Source organism: Gouania willdenowi, chromosome 2, assembly GCF_900634775.1.
Source record: "Gouania willdenowi chromosome 2, fGouWil2.1, whole genome shotgun sequence".
Taxonomy (NCBI): Eukaryota; Metazoa; Chordata; class Actinopteri; order Blenniiformes; family Gobiesocidae; genus Gouania; species Gouania willdenowi.
The window spans coordinates 6,937,907-6,958,770 of NC_041045.1; the positions used below are offsets into that span (position 1 = coordinate 6,937,907).

Below are 20,864 nucleotides of genomic sequence, written 5' to 3' on the forward strand. Positions count from 1 at the left end.
CTTTTTTTTTACAGAACTTTTAATGAAATTAACATTAAAGAGGTTTAGGACATCATTTCTCTTTGACTGATGCGTCTGATGGATCCCACTCGTGGACTCATGCTTCCCCACTCATTAAACCTCCTGTGCTCTCCAGGACGCATCAGGTACTGGCGTCCTCTGTATTGAGGGTGTTCATAGAAGATCCAGTGGCCGTCCATCACGTTACACGAGTGGATGTCGTTGAAGTGGAAGCGATCGTACAGGGAGGGGCAGTCGTCGGTCAGTTCCATCATCTGGCCTCCGAACTCTGGTCTCTCGTAGATCATCATCCTGTGAGAGCCTTGGTGCTGCTTGAGGGTGTCGGCAGATCCGTTATTAGAAGCAAAGAGATTTGTTAGCATGTTTAGACATGGGTGGTGGTTCTTACTTTGGGGATCATCCTGCAAGATCGCACACAATCGTTGAAGCCCATCCAACGTTGGTAGTCGGAGTATTCGCCCTTCCTCAGGTAGTACTGGTAGCCAGAGTAGTTGGGCCTCTCATAGACCATCCAGTCCCCGCTGTCCACTCTGATGGAGTTGCAACGGCTGAAATGGGAGTGCAAGTCAGAGCACTCGCTGCTGCACTCATAGGAGCGACCCTGAAAGTTCTTGTCCTCGTAGAAAATAATCTGCAAATAAAGAATCAGACTTTCTTTAACCCAGTGATACTTTTTTTTTTTTACAAAGACTAACTTCAGGGTTTTATCTGACACAGAGCAAAAACGAGCAGCCTTACCTTCCCCATTGTGTCGGCTAACCTTTGGCACATGGTGGCTGCAGCCCCCCCCGGATGCCTTTATAACCCGCGTGTGACCTGTGTCATTGTTAACGACTAGACGGGTCAGCTTTTTTCTCCTCCTACAATACTTGTTTTGCTATGTCAGCTATTTCTCCTTTGGGCTGCAGATTTAACCGCTGGCTTTGGCCCACGATATTGGGACAAAAAACAGAACATAAGCCTCCAAAGAAACATTGTATGATGAACTGTGATGATGCAACATTTACAGGCAGTTAAATTCAAGTTTAAACAGACAGATTTATACATAAAATCTGCTGTGTACATGAAAACAGGACAACAATTCCTTGTTTTTAAGCTACTAAACAGTTCTGTTTGATATGCTGTCATTTTCAAGCAATTTTTAATATATCTGTTAAACTATAACCTACATCTGTTTAAACTATAACCATTGTTTGTTAGGTAGAGTATTATTTTATGAACTGACACAATCTTTTCTGTCATCAGCAAAGTTGAATCCCTCCGTTGCAAAACAATTCAAACATTTGCTACAACTGTTGCCAGGCCGTGAACACACAACACTTGCGTATAATGGTAGTACCAGTAGTTTGATTTTGGAGAAGTATAGACAAAAAAGGAATATATTAGCAAATAAACATACAGTAGAAAAATAGATGACGACAGCAGCAGTTAAATTAGTAAACATCCATGACAAAATACCAATAAAAAAAACTCTACTGGGTTGGGATTGGTTCCAGTGTGAATAACTCAAGGCATTCTACTAATTCACATTGTGTGTACAATTAGTGTTCACTCTTACTTTGAAACAATAAAGTACCAGCATTGCAGTTCAATAAAATAGATTCTTTTTACATTGATTCCATTTAAAGATGCTTGAGACGACAAGATAAAGACACAATGGGCCTCAGATCAATACATCAAAGATCATTTGCTCGGGAACAAATAATGTAAAAGGTTGAAATTGTCACTCAAAAAGTTCTAATCTCCACTGGAAACACCTTGTTGACATTGTCGGGTAAGTTTTGCACATGAGAAGCGTTTATACTTTATTCTCACCATGACTTCATGTGAGTTCAATAATATAGCTTTTGGTAGTTGCTCTGATTGTTGCTAATACTGTGTGTCGGTAGTTCTCGAAGCAAAAACCACAAAGGAGAGAAATTCAAAAGACGATTGACTTTATTTTGATCCTTCAGTTTCAGCAAACATCCGTGATACGTTTAATGGAGCTGATGGTCATCATATTATTCACGCCCATGTCGCGAAGGTTCCTGTACTCGCCCGGTCTCACGTAGACCATCCGCCCTTTGTAGTTCTGCTGCTCAAACATCAGCCAGTGGCCCTCCATCACGTTACAGGAGTGGCAGTTGGACATGGAATACCGATCCTGGACAGACTCGCAGTCCTCCATCAGCTCATGCATCTGGCCCCCGAAATTCTCGCTTTCATACATCCTCAACCGGAATGGCCCCCTGTGCTGTCAGAGGAAGAAACACAACTTTGTCTAGGGAGAACTTCACAACATAAAACAGCGGATAAAACTTAAATCTTACTGTCTGGATCATACGGCAAGACCGAATGGAGTCCATCAAGGCCGGGCCCATCGTGCCCCCCATGCTCTGATGGTTGGAGGTCTCCCCTCTCCTCAGGAACACCTGATTGCCCATGAAGTTGGGACGGTCGTACACCACAAAGCAGCCGCTGTCCACCTTGCAGGAGAAGCAGCGGTTCAGGTGCATGTGGACGTCGGAGCAGTCGGCGCTGCACTCGTAGGACCGTCCCTGACAGTTCTTTTGCTCAAAGAAGATGATCTGCAACAAAAGCAAGAAGGAGTTGATGAACTCTTTGTGGTCAGAGGAACATACAGTATTTGTGTGTGTGTGTGTACGTGTGACGATATTTACCCTCCCCATTGTGACTGTTTTCCAACGATGCTAACCTGTTGTTGCACTTTTATACTGACTGCTACACCCAGAGCACATTGCGCACCTTTGTGTCAAATATCATGACTCATCACGAGTTGCGCGTGGCTCTGTATTCATTTTTTTTTTTTTTTTTTTTTACACTCTACCAGAATGGATGCTATTGTGTGATGAATTTCATGTCGAGAGAAGCCAAATGTTGAGCCAATGACTCGTGAATTATGGCTCATTTGTTCTGAAAATATACAAGGATGCATCTTTGAAAATGAATCCTTTTTTTCTTACAACTGGAGTACAAACAAACATTATAATTCTGAAATCATGAATATTTCCCTTTCATGTGGAAGCTTTTAGATGAGGTAAAGTCCTTACATTAGATGACAGTACAAATGCCGATACTATCATACAGTAAAGCCTGCCATCCAGTGCACAATATAGAGTGATGACTCAAAGGTTTCAGCACAAACCATGTGGAAACTCTACTGCTGTGCAATGTATAAAAAGGCACAAAGCTCGATGTGGATGCCGTACATCTGAGATTGTAGCTCACAAGTATCATGACCATGGGGAGGGTAAGTGAGACCAATCAGAAGGAGTTTCAAAGCTTCTCCCTCCAGGGTTAAGATTCCATGTCTGTTTCAGATCATCTTCTACGAGGACAAGAACTTTCAGGGCCGCTCCTATGAGACCGCCAGCGACTGCCCGGAGCTCACCTCCTTCCTGAGTAGGTGTAACTCCTGCCGAGTGGAGAGCGGCCTCTTCATGGTGTACGAGAAGGTCAACTTCACGGGGCAGCAGATGCTTGTGAGGAGGGGCGAGTATCCGGACAACCAGCGCGTCATGGGAATGGGCAACAGCGACTGCATCAGATCATGTCGCGCCATCCCTACGGTCGGTTGATCCTGAAAATGTTACACTTCATAACTTCTGTAAGGGCGCTGGTTTTCCATTTCATCTTTTCTTATTTAGATGAGTTTATACACTACTAAACTTCCTGAAATTGTACCAAAAATGCTAAATAGGGTTAAAAGTTCCTAATGTTACTATCTTTACATTTTATATACTTTACATTATTTATAAAAACGGGAGGGTTATGCTGAAATCACGCAAGAATAAGTTGCAATTGCTTAACTGCCACACTGCGAGACCCTCAGTCATCCATTTCATAGGAAAAGTACCATGGAAATGTGTGACTTGGTCCCAACAATATTTGTGAAACCTCTAATTACCGCAAGCCAGCGAAGATGCTTTTGCCGTTACATGTCACCAGGTAAAATGTTCTCCAGTTCGGCTGATACACCATCAGCTAAACCTGTCTTTGTACCAGAGCCTTTTCAGATTTGAATGCAGTCATAATCACAACACATTGAAAAGACACTTTAGATGAAGCTCTGCAATTATGTTCAATCACAGGATAACATGATCACTAGTCGAACTGCAACACGAGGCGTGAGATTTTGAACAAGATTATTGGTAAAATTGGACATATTCATCTGGTTTTTAACACTTTTTAGACATTCCGTCACCTGTTCTCCAGTGAAAAACAGCGTTTAAATGTGTGAAGCATGCAAAGAAAGCATTTCCATGTGTAGTTGGAGCCAGATTTTATTTTGTTTACCGCTATTATGGAAAATCAAGTTAGGGTTAGGGAGGAAGTAACCTCTGGTTTATTCAGTGTGGGTAGAAAGCTTGGTCATGGTCTGTATTTTCAGTTCATTTAAAGAGTCTGTACCCCTCGCCATCCTCAGCACCGAGGACCCTTCAGGATGAAGATCTACGAGAGGGAGAACTTTGAAGGCCAGATGCACGAGCTGACGGAGGACTGCGAGAACATGACGGAGCGTCTTCGCATGTCCGACTGCCAGTCCTCCAACGTGATGGACGGCCACTGGCTGATGTTTGAGCAACCCAACTACAGAGGCCAGATGCTCTACCTGAGGCCCGGCGAGTACAAGAACCTTCGAGGCTTGGGAATGAACAACGTCACCAAGTTCGGTTCCACTCGCCGCATCTTGGACTCCTGTTGACTCACACGTTAAAGAATAAAAAAAAGCTCCTACACAGGTTTGGTTCCTGATTTTTTTTTCAAAGTGGGAAGTGAGAAAAGTAGAGAAAATCTATCCTAACTGCAGTAAGTAGAGCTAAATGAGTATAAAACCTCTTTACATCAACATTTACACTATATGAATAGGTATTATCTTTATATCAAGACATTTTGAATAACGTTTTGCGTCCAGCTTTGTCTTTGGCAGACTTCTAACTTCTTTAAGCACATACTGTATATGATGGTTACAGTACACAGAGTGGACATTAGCGACACCAAGCGGTGTCAACGAGTCATTGCACATAAAATTCAGCCTTAAAATATTAAGTAAATCAAGTGGAACAAATTCCTTATAATTAAAACAGAAATGTCTTTTTGGGCCATTATTTCAAAAATAGATATTTAAAATATGTGTGTAATTATATTTGTATTCTATCTTCATCCACCATCGTGAACCAGAGTAATACATCATAATGTTTTGGAACAAACATCAAACTATAGATAATAGTGTAAATGATATTTTATAAACACAAAGACCAAAAACAAAGATTATTGCAAAGGAAGAACAATATTTTTCTTGGTTCGTTCTTGCAGGGTTAACCTATACCTTTTATTGTTGATTGTTTATCTGTCTTAATGTTTTTCACTGTTTCATCTAAACATTTCACCAAAGTCTGTCTTCATGTTTTTTTTGGTTTTTCACTGTTTCATCTTTACACCTTACATTTTTTATCATCTAATATTGATGTAAAAAATTGCGTTTTTAATCATACAAACTAAAGCACATGGCGTTCCTTTTTAAAATGTGCTATACAAACAAATTTGCATTGCGTCATCTTTAAAGGCTGAACATTTTCACTTAAAAAAGTGAGACAATCAGCCATTAAACTGGTCTACGTGCTTATAGCCAGAAACGGCTGTGATAGAAATCCATTGCATTAGTTTTGAGGGTCAGATGATAACGAACCAAGGATAGAAATGCACTTGTTGGTGCTAAAACATCACTTTTCCAACATGTTTAGTCTTTTGTTGCACTTTCCTTACCAAGATTTGACAAAACTCTCATCTAATTACTTTCAGAACATGAAGGAATGTATTATGGAGATGAAGTTATAGCCTACGGGACACACCCGCTCAGCAGGGATATGTTGGATTATATCACGCTTGTCGATCTGCCAGAGGAGAGGAGTACTTCCATCACATTCTGAACAGTGGTGTACGTGTGACCGTCCAGTCAACACTGGGCAAAGCCAATCAGTAACAAAGCTGCTGAGCTCAGCTGCTGTTTGAACTGGAACTTTTTATCACGCTGCAGATCCGTTCTGGCATCTCCAACGCTGATCTAGCGTTTTTGAAGTGGAACACAAACATTGTGTGCAGCTCAGTGGGGGGGGAACAGTCGTGTGCACGGGCTCCCATGTTCAACTTTCTACATTATGATCGTTCTTTATCCAAACATTACAACACTTGAGGTTTTAGGTCTTCTTTTGTCCACTTTTGTCATATAAATGCAAGATTCCAGGAGATTCTTGCTCCCAGGAGGTACATGAGAACATTCATCACGCGCTCATGAGAGATGTTTGGAGATCCGTGCAACAGCTGCTGGTAATGCAGCAGAAAGAGATCAAAGTGTAGACACAGCGCTGCCACCCACAGAGATGAATGGGCTTGGAACAGTCGTGTGATGCCGGATTAAACCTACAAACAGTGGCTAGGGAAACGCACGGCCTTATGGGAAAATCCCTCCATCATCGTTCAGCATTGAGCAAAAACCCTTTTTTGTTTCTGAACAAAAACGTTTATAGGAAACCTTTTTGTTTATTTTAATAAATTACACATTACACACTGACGCAGATGGAAAATTAAACCACAGGCAGCTCAGGTTTCAAATGTTCCTAAATAAAGTGAATCGTCCCTTATTTCTGTTAAAATCCAACAGACGGGTTAAAGTCAGTAGGATTATTAAAGGCAGAGTGCAGAAAAAGCGGCAAATAATTGCAGATTTTGATTCAAAAATGTCAAGAAAACAGTTTTCAGACTTTCCAGATGATAGCTGCTTAGACACCATACTGTATATTTGTGTTACAACAGATGTTCGCCAACCCCTGATTGGGAATCACAGATCTAGTGGCACATTTTATGTGGCTGTTAAAATAAACAAAAGGCACGAGATGACAGAAAACTTCACACAATGACATAAAAATATACAAAATGTCAGAAAATTGCATAAAACAAAAACGGAAAATGACCGAATGTGAGATTAAAAGACAAAAAAATATCAACAACTAAAAGAAAAATGCACAAAACATTTCAAACACACAGCTATAAAAGCGACAACAACAACAAAATGAGAGAAAAATACCCAAAATAACTGAAAAACACACAAACAGACTTTAAAGTATACTGAAACGCAACAAAAAAACCCACCAAAACATAAAAAATGACAGAATAACACACAGACAACTGCCCTAAACGACAAAACAAATACACATTAATACACAAAACAACAAAGAAAATGCACAAAATGACATAAAAACTCAATAAACAACAACAAAAACAGACTTTTTTCTTTCCTGTGTTAATGCTCAGATTGGTCATTGTTCTAAATACTGACATGAATCTTGATAATGGGCGGATGGTGTACAAATAAACGACCGATACCTTGTTAAAATGTTATTAATAGCAGGCTATAAGAAGCAATTACTGGGAGAGGGGACAGTGAAGACAGTTTAATCCTGGAACAATGGCCTCATGTTGTTGGTGTGAGCTGCAAACACATGGTTGGAGGCGACATAGAAGCCATAGTTTAAGGACAAAATGGTTGGAGGACAAGGTCAGGGTGAAAGAAAATCCAGATAGGACTGCACAAAATAGTAAAATAAGGGAAACATGAAGCTGACAGTGATGATGCATTCACTGACGTCTGTGTGTAGTTTGTATGGAGGTTTGTTGTTGTAGAAATGCTTAAAAGTGCATTAAAGATATTATTTACAATATTATTTCATGTTCTGTAAGCCTTGAGTTTTTTTTTTTGTTAAAGTTTTCATTTCTAGGAGGCAATGTTTCTCATATTGTTTCATTGATTGAGAGATTTTACAAAGGTTTGTATGAGATTATTATAATACATAATAAAGGTGATTGACTTGAGTCATATTTGTTATAGAGAGAGAAATGAATTTCAAAATCCTACGGACAATCACAACTTATTTATTTATTATATTACTGTATATTTTGCCGTCACAAGGAAAATTCAAGAAAACAAGTATTTTTTGAGTGTCCTCTTTTTTGGAAATCAAAATATGGTTACGAATTTATTACAAGCAGAGGTGTAAAGAGTAATGATATACTACTAAAGTAGAAGTAATGTTACTTTTTTCCACAAATGCATCTGTATAAAACAACAGGTTTGTCAAAATTTACAAATCTTTTTTTCTTTTTTTTTTGAAATAAAATAACACCAATTATGAACTCTAAAACTGAGAAAATAACCAGCATTCAATGGTGTTTAGGTGGCGTGTATTTTTTTTTTAATGTGATTGGTCGTGATTGTCGTCTGGTCGTTTCATTTTTTGATCATTTTCAAACCATAATAAAAATAATAAAAATAATAATTTACTCAGTAATGGTTGGGTGTAGAAGAATTGTAACTATTTACTTTACCTCTTTTAAAAATGTTCGTAAGTGCAAGTAAAATGATTGATTTAAAAAAATACTCAAAAAAGTACAAATACCCATAAAAGCAAGTATTGTTGTGTTTTTGTGTGCATTTTTTGTATAATTATTGTTTTTTTTTTTTTTGCCATTGTAGTGTGATTCTGGAGTCATTTTTAGTGTAGTTTTGTGCATTTCTGTTGTCATTTTGTGCATTTTTTTTGTATAAATATTTAGTTTTGTGTTTTATGAGTCATTTTCATATTGTTGTTGTCGCTTGGTGTGTGTGTGTGTGTGTGTGTGTGTGTGTGTGTGTGTGTGTGTGTGTGTGTGTGTGTGTGTGTGTGTGTGTGTGTGTGCGTGCGTGTGCGTGTGTGTGTGTGTACATTTCCATGTGTGCAGATCCTTTGTATTTTCCAATGACTCATTTGTTTACGGACTAACTGAACACAGGCTCTGGCCCTTTAAGAAAGCTGTGAAACCATGAATGAAACGCAGCCATTCATAAAAAACACAAGGGACGAACCCCCCTCCGGGGGGATGGCCTTGAAGCTGATTGGCTGCTTCTCTGACTGACTGTGAGCGCTGGCCAATGGGAGCGCGCGTTGTTGGGCTCCTGTGACTCGAGCTTCTCCATTGAGAAAAATTCCCAGCCGTGTTTATTCGTGGAGCCGCGGGGAATGTAGGAAGGACTCCTGGTTATCCAGCGGACTTTTTCCCTCTTCTTCTCCACCACCGAGAAACATTTCCTACACACAGTGAGTGCGCTTTTGTTGTTTTTTTCTTCTTCTTCATGTTAGCTTAAATGTGTTAGCGTTAGCATGCGATGATTCAGCGCTAATTGTGTTGTTGTGAATGCGCTGTTGAGGAGCAGCAGCATATCTGGGCTCCGAGGCGAGCGCCATTTTCTGTGGATCAAAATGCGCGTTTGCGTCCATTTCCACGCATTTTCACCCACGGGATAGCCGTGGCCACACGGGCACACTGTGTACCCACACGCACGAATCACTGTGGATGTTTCTCTGCGGTCTGTTGGCTTATTTTTCTCAATGGTTGTGAGCTGTAACCTTCCCCCATCTCACCCCTCCTCCTCCTCCTTCCTCCCCCCCTGCGATGGATCGTGTTTCACTTCATTGAGAAAAACAAGGAGGTCCCACCAAAGCCCATTCACAAAAAGCTCGGATTTACAGTCTGAACTTTTAAAATAATTAGACTGTAAATATTAGGATTGTGTTAAAGTTGCACACATTTAGTGGAATGTTTACTTCAGTTGTGTGCACAGAGAGATGTGTAGTAGTGTGAGGTGTGTACCTGTGGAGGAACAAAGAGATACTGTGGTGTGAAGGTAGAAGTCCTACAAATTCCAACTACGTCATTTTACTGCCACACATAAATTAAAAAAAAAACAAACAAACATCAAAAGTAATAAATCTAGCATCATAAAGTTATGATTTAAAAAATAAAATGTACTCTTTTTGACTTGTAATACTAAATATTACCACTAGGCGGCGAATAGCTTCATTGGCTTATTAACTGCAAAAACGCACTAAATGATAGAAAACAAAATGTACACAATGACTTCAAAAACACCCACACTTAGACTTTTTTTTTATTTTTTATTGCCGTTCAAACTTGAACTCTACAGTTCAGATAAGAATGAAATTTCATTGCATTTAAATTTCTCGAAAACAACACAAAATGACCGAAAAACACCCAAAATAACTGGAAAACAGAAATAAATAAAAGTACACTCAAAACACACAAGAAAGGATAGAAAAGTGCATAAAATGTTTTTAAAAAATAAAAGAAAAATGCACTAAATGACATAACAAACCCTAAAAAATACACACAATTACACCCAAAAATGACAGAAAAACACAAAAAATAACTGAAAAACAGAAAAAAAAAACACTTACAAGTACACTCAAAACAAGAAATGACAGAAAAATGCATAAAATGATATAACAAACACTAAAAAATGCACACAATGATCCCAAAAAATACACAAAATGACAGAAAACTCAACAAAAACTATGTTTTTATGTCCTGTATCAACGATCAGATTCTTCATTGTTCTAAATGCTGACACGAATGTTGATCATGCAAAAGTAATAAATCTAACATAAGAAAATCTGATTTTAAAAATACAATTTGCTCTTTTTGTCTTGTAATACTAAATATAGATTATTTTCCATGGTTTGCTTCAGACCAACTTCACCAGATCTTGATGTTTTCAGGATGTTTGCAATGTCAACGTCATTAAACCGTCGTCGCTGTGGGGAAAAGAAAGATAACAGAAGAACAAGTCGACTTCAACAAGACTTTAGTCGCTCATTAACCCCACACACGCTAAATCAATGCATCGATTACTCAAAACACCACCCAGTGACTAAACGTGGTAACGAGTAACGTGAGTCGGAGAATCCAATGTAATGTTGAAATATATTTTGAAAAGAAAAACAAATGCCTGCACAATGCAGGACAGAAAACTACACTAAAATAACATGTAAATATGTATACAGTATACGTATATATAAAAATTCACACAAAATGACAGAAAAACACCAAACACAACTGAAAAATACAGAAAAAAAATTTAAATTACACTGAAAGACAACAGAAGAACAAAAACACGCAAGTAATTAATTTAAGATTAAAAAAGAAAAACCTAATTATTTCTAATTTGTAAATGTAAAACTGAAGAAAGAAATGTGTTTCAGAAAGAGAAAACTTCATTTAAAAAAATGTGTCGCATTCACTTTTCTACTTGTGCTGTCAAACGTGGGAAAATAAGAAACACCCTTTCAAAATAAAAGTAAAAAGTTGTTCCTTTTTTGGGTCTAGACCACATGTGTCAAACTCAAGACCCGGGGGCCAAATCTGGCCCTTTGGAGCTTTCAATTCGGCCCACAGAAGAAAGTAAAAATGTCAGATAATATGAATTATCAAAAAAAAATGACCAAATAATCCAGTTGTCGATTTAAATTCAGCAATTTAACGAAACTCCATGACTATATTTTCAGGGGCTTGTATGTTTCCTTTGTGTATACCACATGAATGCGCTCATTTTTAATTTCCAATTGTGGAAAATAATTACATTTTTCCACAAATCTTGCTATTTCTCACAAACAATGGCTCAAAATTCCACAATTTTGAAGTGAATTAAACTTATATTAAAAACTATGGCACAATGATGTTAAAATTGTTATTTTTTTCCCCCCTGGCACCTATAATCTGTGGCCCACTTGAGATCAAACTGGTCCATATTTAGGCCCTGGTCTCTAGACCACATGTTGGGAATAACCGTGGTGGATGGTCTTTGCTCAGATAGTGCTAAAGTGATTAGAATCTAATTAATGTATCATTAGAAGTGAATGGGAATAATTTGACAGTTATGTTTCACAGTATTTTACAGACGTAGGTTATGTCGTAGCGCAATAGCAGTAATTGTAGTTTCCACGATGAGTCATTCCGTATTAACCGAGGCTTTAACACGTTTAACGCATCGTGTTGAGAGCATGTGTTTAGTCCAAAGAGACCAATGTTAGCCTTTAGCTTAGCGCACACTCAGGTCTGCTCATACAGCCAGAAGGAAATACTTTATGTTCATTTTTATCTGCTTGGGGGGGGTCGGGGAAACAAAGGACGTCACGTGAAGTGGATGATGGTTGATGGGGGAGTATTGGTGGAAATAAGAAACTAATGAGTGCAGCGATCACTAATGGTTCTCCTTGTTTGTTCAGAGTGAAGACACCCGCAGCATGGATGGCTTTTACGACCAGCAGGTCCCTTTTATGGTTCCTGAGAGCGTGAGTCTAGGACGTCAGACCTTGTTTCCTAAAAGTCACGTGACGTTCGTCTCTCACACGCACGCCTTGGTCTCTCTTTTTGTAGAAATGTCCCACAGAAGACGACGAGAGGTGCTGGGGCGACAGACGGAGGAAGTTCTTGGACACAGAGCTGGCTCAGGACACAGAAGGTTCACATTAAAATCCACCTCTGATATAATACATCATAAAACCACTGGACATGGATTATTTATGTGTGTATCTCCACTGTTCACAGAACTTTTTCAAGATCTGAGTCAGCTCCAAGAGATCTGGATTGCAGAAGGTACGTTTATAACCCTTATGGGACCTTTAATGTAGATATTGGTGACTTTAATCACGATTTGTGTTATTTATTTCTCATTTTGTGTGTGTGTTTGTTGTGGTTTGGTTTTTTGAGTCATTTTATTGTCATTTTGTGCATTTTTGTGTATTTCTGTTATTGTTTTGTATGTTTTTCCCCCCCGTTTTTTTGTATGTTTTTATAGTATATTTTTTCAGTCATTTTGTGTGTTTTTTTTAATGGTTTTGTATGTTTTTCTGTTATTTATTAAGTCATTGTGCGTTTATAGAGTAATTTGGATTGTTTAACTTTTTGTTGTCATTATATTTTTTTTTTTCTGTGATTTTGTATGTTTTTGTAGTCATTGTGTGCATTTTTTGTCATTTTATGTTTATTTTTTGTAATTGTGTGTGTTTTGTTCTCATTTTGTGTATTTTTGTTATTGTTTTGTACATTTTTCTGTTTTTTATGCAGTCATCTTGTGTTTTTAGAGTAATATTGAATGTTTTTGTTGTCATCGTGTTTTTTTCTCCTTTAGTCGTTTTGTGTGTTTTTATAGTATAATTTTGTGTATTTTTGCAGTCTCTGCATTATTTTTCAGTCTTTTATTGTAATTTTGTGTGTTCTGTTCTCATTTCCTGTATTTTTGTGATTGTTTTGTATGTGTTTCCGTTATTTTTATTGTCATCTTGTGTGTTTTTAGAGTAATATGGATAGTTTTAGTTTTTGTTGTCATAGTGTGGTTTTTGTTTGATCTTATATGTTTTCATTGTATATTTTTTTGTATTTTTGTCAGTTTGTGCTTCTTTCTTTCTTTTTTTTAGGTCATTTTATGTTTTTATTAATTGCTATTTTGCATGTTTTGTTCTCATTTTGTTTATTTTTCTTGTTGTTTTGTATGTTTTCTGTTATATTTGTATTCAACCTGTGTAATTTGGATTATTTTACTCTTTGTTGTTTTTACACTGGAATTTTGTGTATTTTTTGTTGTCATTGTGTTTTTTTCTGTAACAAGAGCACAAAAACAAACGCATAATAAAGGCGTCTCAATGTGCGACAGAGTAAATTATGATCAGTATGGCTGGAGAACCTGCAAGTCGCATGAAAGAGAGGGTGACAAATGTAACACAGAGTGATGTGGCGTTGAATGTTTACTGACCTCTTGTTTTATCCCCTCCCCCCCCCACAGCTCAGGTTCCCGACGACGAGCAGTTTGTCCCAGATTTCCAGTCCAATAATTGTGAGTAGCTGCTTTTCCTCTCATATGATTTAGTGCGTTATCAATATTTCTCCTCTGTTTGAACTCCAAATGACGCCAGAAAATCAATAAAAAACGTCTAAAATGAATCCATATCATGGATCACTGCTGTAGTGTGCAGTGTTGTTTTGTTTTTCCTCATCACGTATTAATGCTACGCACACAGACGCAGCTACACACATAAAACGACAGTTGTTTTCTTCGTCTGCGGTTGACGTAAGTCATTATCTACCCAAGGATGAACCCGTTGTACTCACTCGACTCCTTCAGATCACATTTGATTGGCCACTGAATCAGTGCCAGTTCAATGATAGCGTCACACGCACAGGGAATGATAAGATTTCATTTAATTCTGTATATGTTTCAAAACTCTGAGATACGAGAGGCTGGTTTTTTTTTTTCTTCAATCTGTTGCTGTCGTAATCGTAATTAAATTGTATTTGAGTTTCGATAATTGACATGAAAATTCGATAAAAATTGTCAATTATAATTTAATGCTAAACTAGGGTACCATGTTAGAGTTCTACACATATGTAGTTAATTATTAAAATATGTTTCATATCAAGCTTTCCCACATTTTACCATTAATAAAATCAATCAATCAATGGTTACATTGACATAAAAAGGCTCAGACGCCCACACCAAAAATATTAAAACCTATATTTTCATTAATTAGGAAGCCTAACAAAGTAACTAATAGATAGGAAATACATTTGATGATAGATATTTGTTTTTAGTGTATTTTACAGCTGATTTAGGACTCGTTATTATAAGAGATGTTAACAGAGGAAGGTTAACTTTTATTAGGTTTTTTATTTCAGGCTCAGTAATTGTGATTAATTGTAATTGATTTTCTAAGGATGAAAAATATCTGTAATTTAATTGTAATTGGTCAAAATGCTGGTCACTGTAATGTAAACCCTGACAGCTGCTGTCCTTCTTTGTGTCCTGCAGTGATCTTTCATGGACCACCTGTTTGCAAAGTGAAGCAGGAGCCGAGTGCATCCAAAGAGCTGTCACCCTGCAGGACGCCCCAGGCCGACATGTGCCTTTACAGCTACAGGTAACCCCGCCCCCGGCCCCCCCCTCCGTCAGGTGACTTTGTTGGACCCCGCGTTAACGTTTCCTCCCCGTGTCCTCAGTGCCTGTGACAACAAGCCGGCGCTGACCCCAGCCTCCACGTCTGCAGCTCAGCGCGGCTGCGTTCACCCAACAGGACCCCCGCCCATTCAGAGGCAGCTGCAGCCCACCCACCCCCAGCTGAGCAGCACCTGCGCCCCCACCCACCAACACCACCATAACCAACACCACAGGCTGCAGCAGGCAGACCAAAACCGCCACTTTGCTGTGCCACACCTGCCCGTCAGCTGCGGGAGCGCCACCTTCAACACAGAACCAAGGTCAGATATTTTCACCATAGCCACACCCACTCACTGATCAATGTAATTGTAATTGAACATAGATAATTGAAGACGTAATAGTAATTGAGCCCACCCCTGGTTCCAGGTTCCATCGGCAGCTGTCGGACCCCTGCCTGTCGTTCCTCCCTCATGACAAACCAGCCAACACGCCCCCTTTCCACCCGCCGAGCCGTGACGGGCGCCCCCTGTACCAGCGCCACCTCTCAGAGCCGCTGGTGCCCCCCCGACGGTTCAAGCAGGAGCTGGTGGACCCGCGGTACCCTGACCCGGCTCCGCCCCCTGCTCCGCCTGTGGCTCAGCCATCCAGCGCCTTCAACCACGTCACAATCAAACAGGAGCCCAGAGACTACGGCTTTGACTCAGGTACGTTATGTTGACATGGTTTGGGTCCAGGTGCATCAGGATGTGAAGGTTTCATTTATTCAGAGTGAATCTGCAGATCTTAAATCCCTCTGATCTGATTGGCTCCAGCTGTTATTTATGTTGTCATATTTTATTGTTTTAGAGTATTATGGATTGTTTTAGTTTTTGTCATTTTGTGTGTGCTTTTGTACATTTTTATAGTATAATTCTGTGTATTTTTGCAGTCAATTTGTGCATTTTTTGTCATTTTATGTCTTTATAGTATAATTTTGTGCATTTTGTTCTCATTTTTTGTATTGTTTTTCTGTTCGTTATGTAATCATCTTGTGTAGTTTTAGTATTTGTTGTTATATTGTGTGTTTTGTCTGTGATTTTGTATGTTTTTGTGTATTTTTTCCAGTCAATTTGTGTCATTTTATGTTTTTATAATATAATTTTGTGTATTTTTGTTATCGTTTTGTATGTTTTTTCTGTTATTTATGTCGTCATCTGGTGTCTTTTTAGCTTAATTTGGATTTAGTCTGTCATTGTGAGAGTTTTTTGAGTTTTTTTTTTTAATTTTGTGTGTTTTGCTTTAATTTTGTGTATTTTTGTTATTATTTTGTAAATTTAGTATTCATCCTGTGTATTTTTAGTGTTATGCATTATTTTAGTTTTTGTTGTCATATTGTGTAGTTTTTCTGTAACTTTTGCATGTTTTTATAGTATAATTTTGTTTATTATTATTCAGACAATTTTTCACGAAATTCACTGTACTTTGATCTCCTGACATGTTTGGACTGCCAACTGTCAGTCTTCCTCAGAAGCATCTATTGATCGCTTTGATGTATCCCCCTACGGCGTTACGAGAGAGAATCTAACGATCACGATCAATTTCCTGAATAAATGAAACCATAACATATTATTTGAAAAGAAGAAACCAAAGTGAAGAATTATGGGATGTTTGTGTCTTGCAGAGGTCCAGCCCTGCCAGTCCTCATTCGGACGACCTGCCGCTTTGTTCCGCAGTAACACCGCCGGTGAGTTTGTGTTTTTTGTGTTTGGAGATTAAAATCACTTCCTCTTTTTTTGGGGGGAAATGTTTCCAATAACCGTTGCTTCACCCCAAAGGTTTTGCTCACGACGAGGCTCGCGTGTACTACGACGACACCTGTGTGGTGCCAGAGAGACTGGAAGGTAGGACTCTATTATAATTGTAAGAGTACATTTTATTCATTTTTTGCAGGTTATCTCTAATTTTTCATTTCATCATGGCTGTAACACACACAACATTAACAACAGACTTGTTTTTCTTCCTCCTTCAGGTAAAGTGAAACAGGAAGGTTTGCCGTACCAGCGCCGAGGCTCACTGCAGCTCTGGCAGTTCCTGCTCACGCTGCTGGACAACCCCACCAACGGTCACCTGATCGTATGGACGGGACGCAACATGGAGTTCAAACTCATCGACCCCGAGGAGGTAAAGGCTGATCTAAGGGGGTCGCGTCACACGTTGGGTTGAATGTTCACGATGTTTAACAGGACGTTCCGTTCTGGTTCAGGTGGCTCGTCTCTGGGGGATCCAGAAGAACCGACCGGCCATGAACTACGACAAGCTGAGTCGCTCTCTGCGCTACTACTACGAGAAGGGAATCATGCAGAAGGTAAGATAGGCTAGGATAGGATAATCTGTCTCATTTGTTTTTGTTGTCATATTGTGTTTACTTGTGATTTTTGTATGTTTTTATAGTATAATTTTGTGTATTTTTGCAGTCATTTTACGTTTTGTTTTTTTTGTGTATTTCTGTGTATTTCTTCTCATTCGGTGTGTATTTTTCATTATTTTTCTGTTATTTTATATTTTTTTATTTTGTGTGCTTTGGAGTAACATAGAATATTTCATCATATTGTAGTTTTTCTGTGTTTTTGTATTATTTTTATCGTCATTTTGTGCGTTTCTTTTCATTTTGTGTATCTTTCTTATTGTTTTGTACGTTTTTGTTCATGTATTCATAATGTGTATTTTTAGAGTAATATAGATTAATTTAGTTTTTGGTGTCATACTGTGTATTTTGTATGTTTTTATAGTATAATTTTGTGTATTTTTGCAGTCATTTTGTGAGTTTTTTTTAAGTCATTTTATGTTTTTTGTGTATTCCTGTGTTTTCTTCTCATTTTGTGTTTTTTTTTTTAAAATTGTTTTGTAAATTTGTAATGTGGATTGTGCTAGTTTTTGGTGTCATACTGTGTATTTTGTATGTTTTTATAGTATAATTTTGTGCATTTTTGCAGTCAATTTGTCATTTTATTTATTTTTGTTATTGTTTTATAGGTTTTTCTGTTATTTATGTTGTCATTTTTAAGTATTTTTAGAGTCATATGGATTATTTTAGTTTTTGTCGTCATATTTTGTGTATAATTTTGTGTTTTTTAATTGTAATTGAGTGTGTTTTGAGCTCATTTTATGTATTTGTGATTTGATTGGCTCAGGTGGCCGGGGAAAGGTACGTGTACAAGTTTGTGTGCAACCCTGAGGCCCTTTTCTCCATGGCGTTCCCCGACAACCAGAGGCCGAGCCTGAAGCCCGACCCGGACGCCGTGATCCCGCCTAGCGAGCAGGAAACCCCGCCTCTGGCCGGCTACGAGGAGGAGGCGCCGTACCTGGTGGAGGGCGGGGAGCAGTGCATCCAGCTGGCTTTCCCCGACAGCTTCCCCTATTAGAACCCACAAACGCCATCGGTCCTGTTCTCCGTCAGAAAGAAATGATTTGGAAAACGATTTTTTTAAAAAATGAAAAAAAAATCTTCAAATTATGATTCAGTCGATGAATCTGAGACTGTTAAACATTCTCATCTTCGTCCCAAACGTTTGGAGCTCTGAATTTTATCAGCGCTGCAAAAGTTATGTTTATTTTAAAAGTTATAAAGAAAAGAAAAAACGAACCACAATTCTTTAAGTTAAAAACCAACATGTTCATGATGAATGTGAAATATAAATAATTCCAGCAAGTTCATTTTGTCTTTTTTTAAAAAAATAATATGTTACGGTTTGATTTATTCAGACAACTTTTTTCAGGAAATTTACTTTAATCTCCTGACTGTCAGGCTTCCTCAGAGGCATCTACTGATCGCGTTCAAAGTAAATTTCCTAAATAAAAAAAAAGTTGTCTGATTAAACGAAACGTCAACATTTCATTCGTAATATATAAAGCTTGCCTTAAGGACATAGATTTATTTCACCAGAATTTTTTTGCTTTTCAAAATAAAGGTCTTTCAAATTTGCCATTATTAAATCAAAGCTTTAATTTTGTATGGATATTTGTCCCATTCGAACATCCTGAGTTACACAAACGCCCGTTTTTCATTCACAGCCATGACGGTTTGGCTGTAATCTTCTCATCGATGAGCTCTGGGATCCGTACTCTGACCAAAAAGTACCTTAAAGCCATGGCGCTCCCTTCCTAACTCGCCAGTTTTGTTTTTTGTTTTTTAGCTAAAACTGCTTGAAAGAAAGGGACCCCCCCCCCCCCAAGACTTGTAATTCCCCCCACCTTATAAACATGTTTGAAAAACAACTCTTGTATACTCAAAGCTGATATTTTTGGGCAGTCCGATGGACTTGTACGTTTTTTCCTATTTGCTGTTTTCTGATAAAGGTACCGCTTCTATTTTTGACCCTGTAATCCTGCCACTGTGACGCGATGCAGAAGAAGCATGGACTTCCTTTTACGTGTGACTCGACACTTTCTTGTACCCAGATAGTTTTGTTTTTGTTCTGCAGTTTGTATAGTAGATTGTTTTTTTGCTTCAATGTGTTAGAGAAAAAGAGAAAAAAAAACATGTAAAATTATATATGAATATATTTTTGCAAACGGCTGCATTTGCTCGCTAATGTATTGCATCAGCGCCCTGAGTATACGCCTGCAGACTGGTATATTTTGCTACACGATCACATAGTTGTACTGACACTGGTGTGACTTCTACCCTCAGATACTGTATGTGTGCCTTCTGTTCATTTTAACTGATACAATAAACTATTTTACTCCTACTTTTTCCTCCAAGAAACTTCATCTAACTTCACTAAAATCCTTAAAATGTCCAAACTGAGGCTGTGTTTGAAATCACATACTAACATACTACTGATACTAAATCTGACGTCTAAATGAGTATGTAGTGCGTTCAGATTAGATATTTAGTTTTTCAAAATAGCTGTTGAAAACCACACACATAATCTTTTTAAAAACATAAATCTATATAATTTCATGTACAACATGCATTACACAGCATGTCTGTCAAAAAAAAGTTTCTTTCAAAATTAAAGACAAGTCCAACTTGAAAGACATTAAGTACTTATTTATTTTTGACCAGCTGTCCGCGATCCACCCAGTACAGGTCCGTGACCCAACCCACCAGTTGAGAATCGCTGTTCTATATCATTGTTAAAAATGTGTGAACATTAAAAAAATCCAAATGTAAATGTTAAATATAAATGTAAAATTAAAATGCAAATGTTAAATGTAAATGTGAATCTAATTATTACATTTTAATCTAAATGTTAAGTGTAAATCTGAATGTTAAATGCTAATCTAAATGCTAAATGTAAATTTAAATGCTAAATGTAAATGTTAAATCTAAATCCAAATGTTAAATGTAAATCTAAATGTTAAATGTAAATCTAAATGTTAGATGTAATGTTAAATATAAATGTAAATCTAAATGTTGAATCTAAAAGTTAAATGTAAATGTAAATCTAAATGTTGAATGAAAATTTGAATGTTAAATGTTGATCTAAATGTTAAATGTTGATCTAAATGTTAAATGTTGATCTAAATGTTAAATGTTAATGTTAATCTGAATGTTAAATGTCAATGTAAATGTTAATCTGAATGTTAAATGTTAATCTAAAAAATGTAAATGTAAATCTAAATGTTGAATGTAAATCTAAAGATTGAATCTAAATCTAAATGTTAAATCGGTCACAAAGTTTAAAGCTAAATGTTTAGAAATTACATAAAGTGGGCAGGTCGGTGCCTGTCAATCACGAGGCCTTTGATCATTTTAAAAACCAAAAATAATAATTGACTCAGTAACGAATGGGGGAATAAAAGTAAAAAAGTAAAGATAGGTAAATTTTTAATGCCAAATGTTTTGGGAAAAACCTTCAAAAACTGAAATTCTAAAGAGTCCGTTAGGACTTAGATAATTAGTTATAGATTTATTAGGGGTGTCCCGATCCGATATTGATATCAGATATCGGTCCGATATCAGCCAGAAAACGAATATCAGATTTTATCGGACTGCATCTAAAATCACCTTTATGATATATATTGTTATTTTTGG

The 20,864-nt window shown here is 37.7% G+C and overlaps 4 protein-coding genes across 4 annotated transcripts; 2 read left to right on the top strand and 2 right to left on the bottom strand.

Moving 5' to 3' along the window:
* Positions 1 to 44: 44 nt before the first annotated feature.
* On the bottom strand, positions 45 to 847 carry LOC114479105 (gamma-crystallin S-1-like). The gene is made up of 3 exons (XM_028472584.1): positions 760 to 847; positions 410 to 652; positions 45 to 332 (listed from the first exon to the last, which is right to left on the bottom strand). The coding sequence occupies exons 1-3, from the start codon at positions 790 to 792 to the stop codon at positions 45 to 47; spliced, it is 564 nt and encodes a 187-aa protein (XP_028328385.1). The 5' UTR covers positions 793 to 847.
* Positions 848 to 1,978: 1,131 nt separating this feature from the next.
* On the bottom strand, positions 1,979 to 2,693 carry LOC114478034 (gamma-crystallin M3-like). The gene is made up of 3 exons (XM_028470815.1): positions 2,685 to 2,693; positions 2,334 to 2,591; positions 1,979 to 2,257 (listed from the first exon to the last, which is right to left on the bottom strand). The coding sequence occupies exons 1-3, from the start codon at positions 2,691 to 2,693 to the stop codon at positions 1,979 to 1,981; spliced, it is 546 nt and encodes a 181-aa protein (XP_028326616.1).
* A 539-nt stretch (positions 2,694 to 3,232) lies between these two features.
* LOC114478042 (gamma-crystallin M3-like) lies at positions 3,233 to 4,729 on the top strand. The gene is made up of 3 exons (XM_028470828.1): positions 3,233 to 3,274; positions 3,345 to 3,593; positions 4,451 to 4,729. The coding sequence occupies exons 1-3, from the start codon at positions 3,260 to 3,262 to the stop codon at positions 4,727 to 4,729; spliced, it is 543 nt and encodes a 180-aa protein (XP_028326629.1). The 5' UTR covers positions 3,233 to 3,259.
* A 4,278-nt stretch (positions 4,730 to 9,007) lies between these two features.
* LOC114478180 (ETS translocation variant 5-like) lies at positions 9,008 to 19,572 on the top strand. The gene is made up of 13 exons (XM_028471060.1): positions 9,008 to 9,155; positions 12,141 to 12,206; positions 12,292 to 12,376; positions 12,463 to 12,510; positions 13,697 to 13,747; positions 14,720 to 14,828; positions 14,908 to 15,165; positions 15,272 to 15,549; positions 16,506 to 16,568; positions 16,660 to 16,725; positions 16,854 to 17,005; positions 17,088 to 17,189; positions 18,016 to 19,572. The coding sequence occupies exons 2-13, from the start codon at positions 12,159 to 12,161 to the stop codon at positions 18,244 to 18,246; spliced, it is 1,491 nt and encodes a 496-aa protein (XP_028326861.1). The 5' UTR covers positions 9,008 to 9,155; positions 12,141 to 12,158; the 3' UTR covers positions 18,247 to 19,572.
* Positions 19,573 to 20,864: the final 1,292 nt, after the last annotated feature.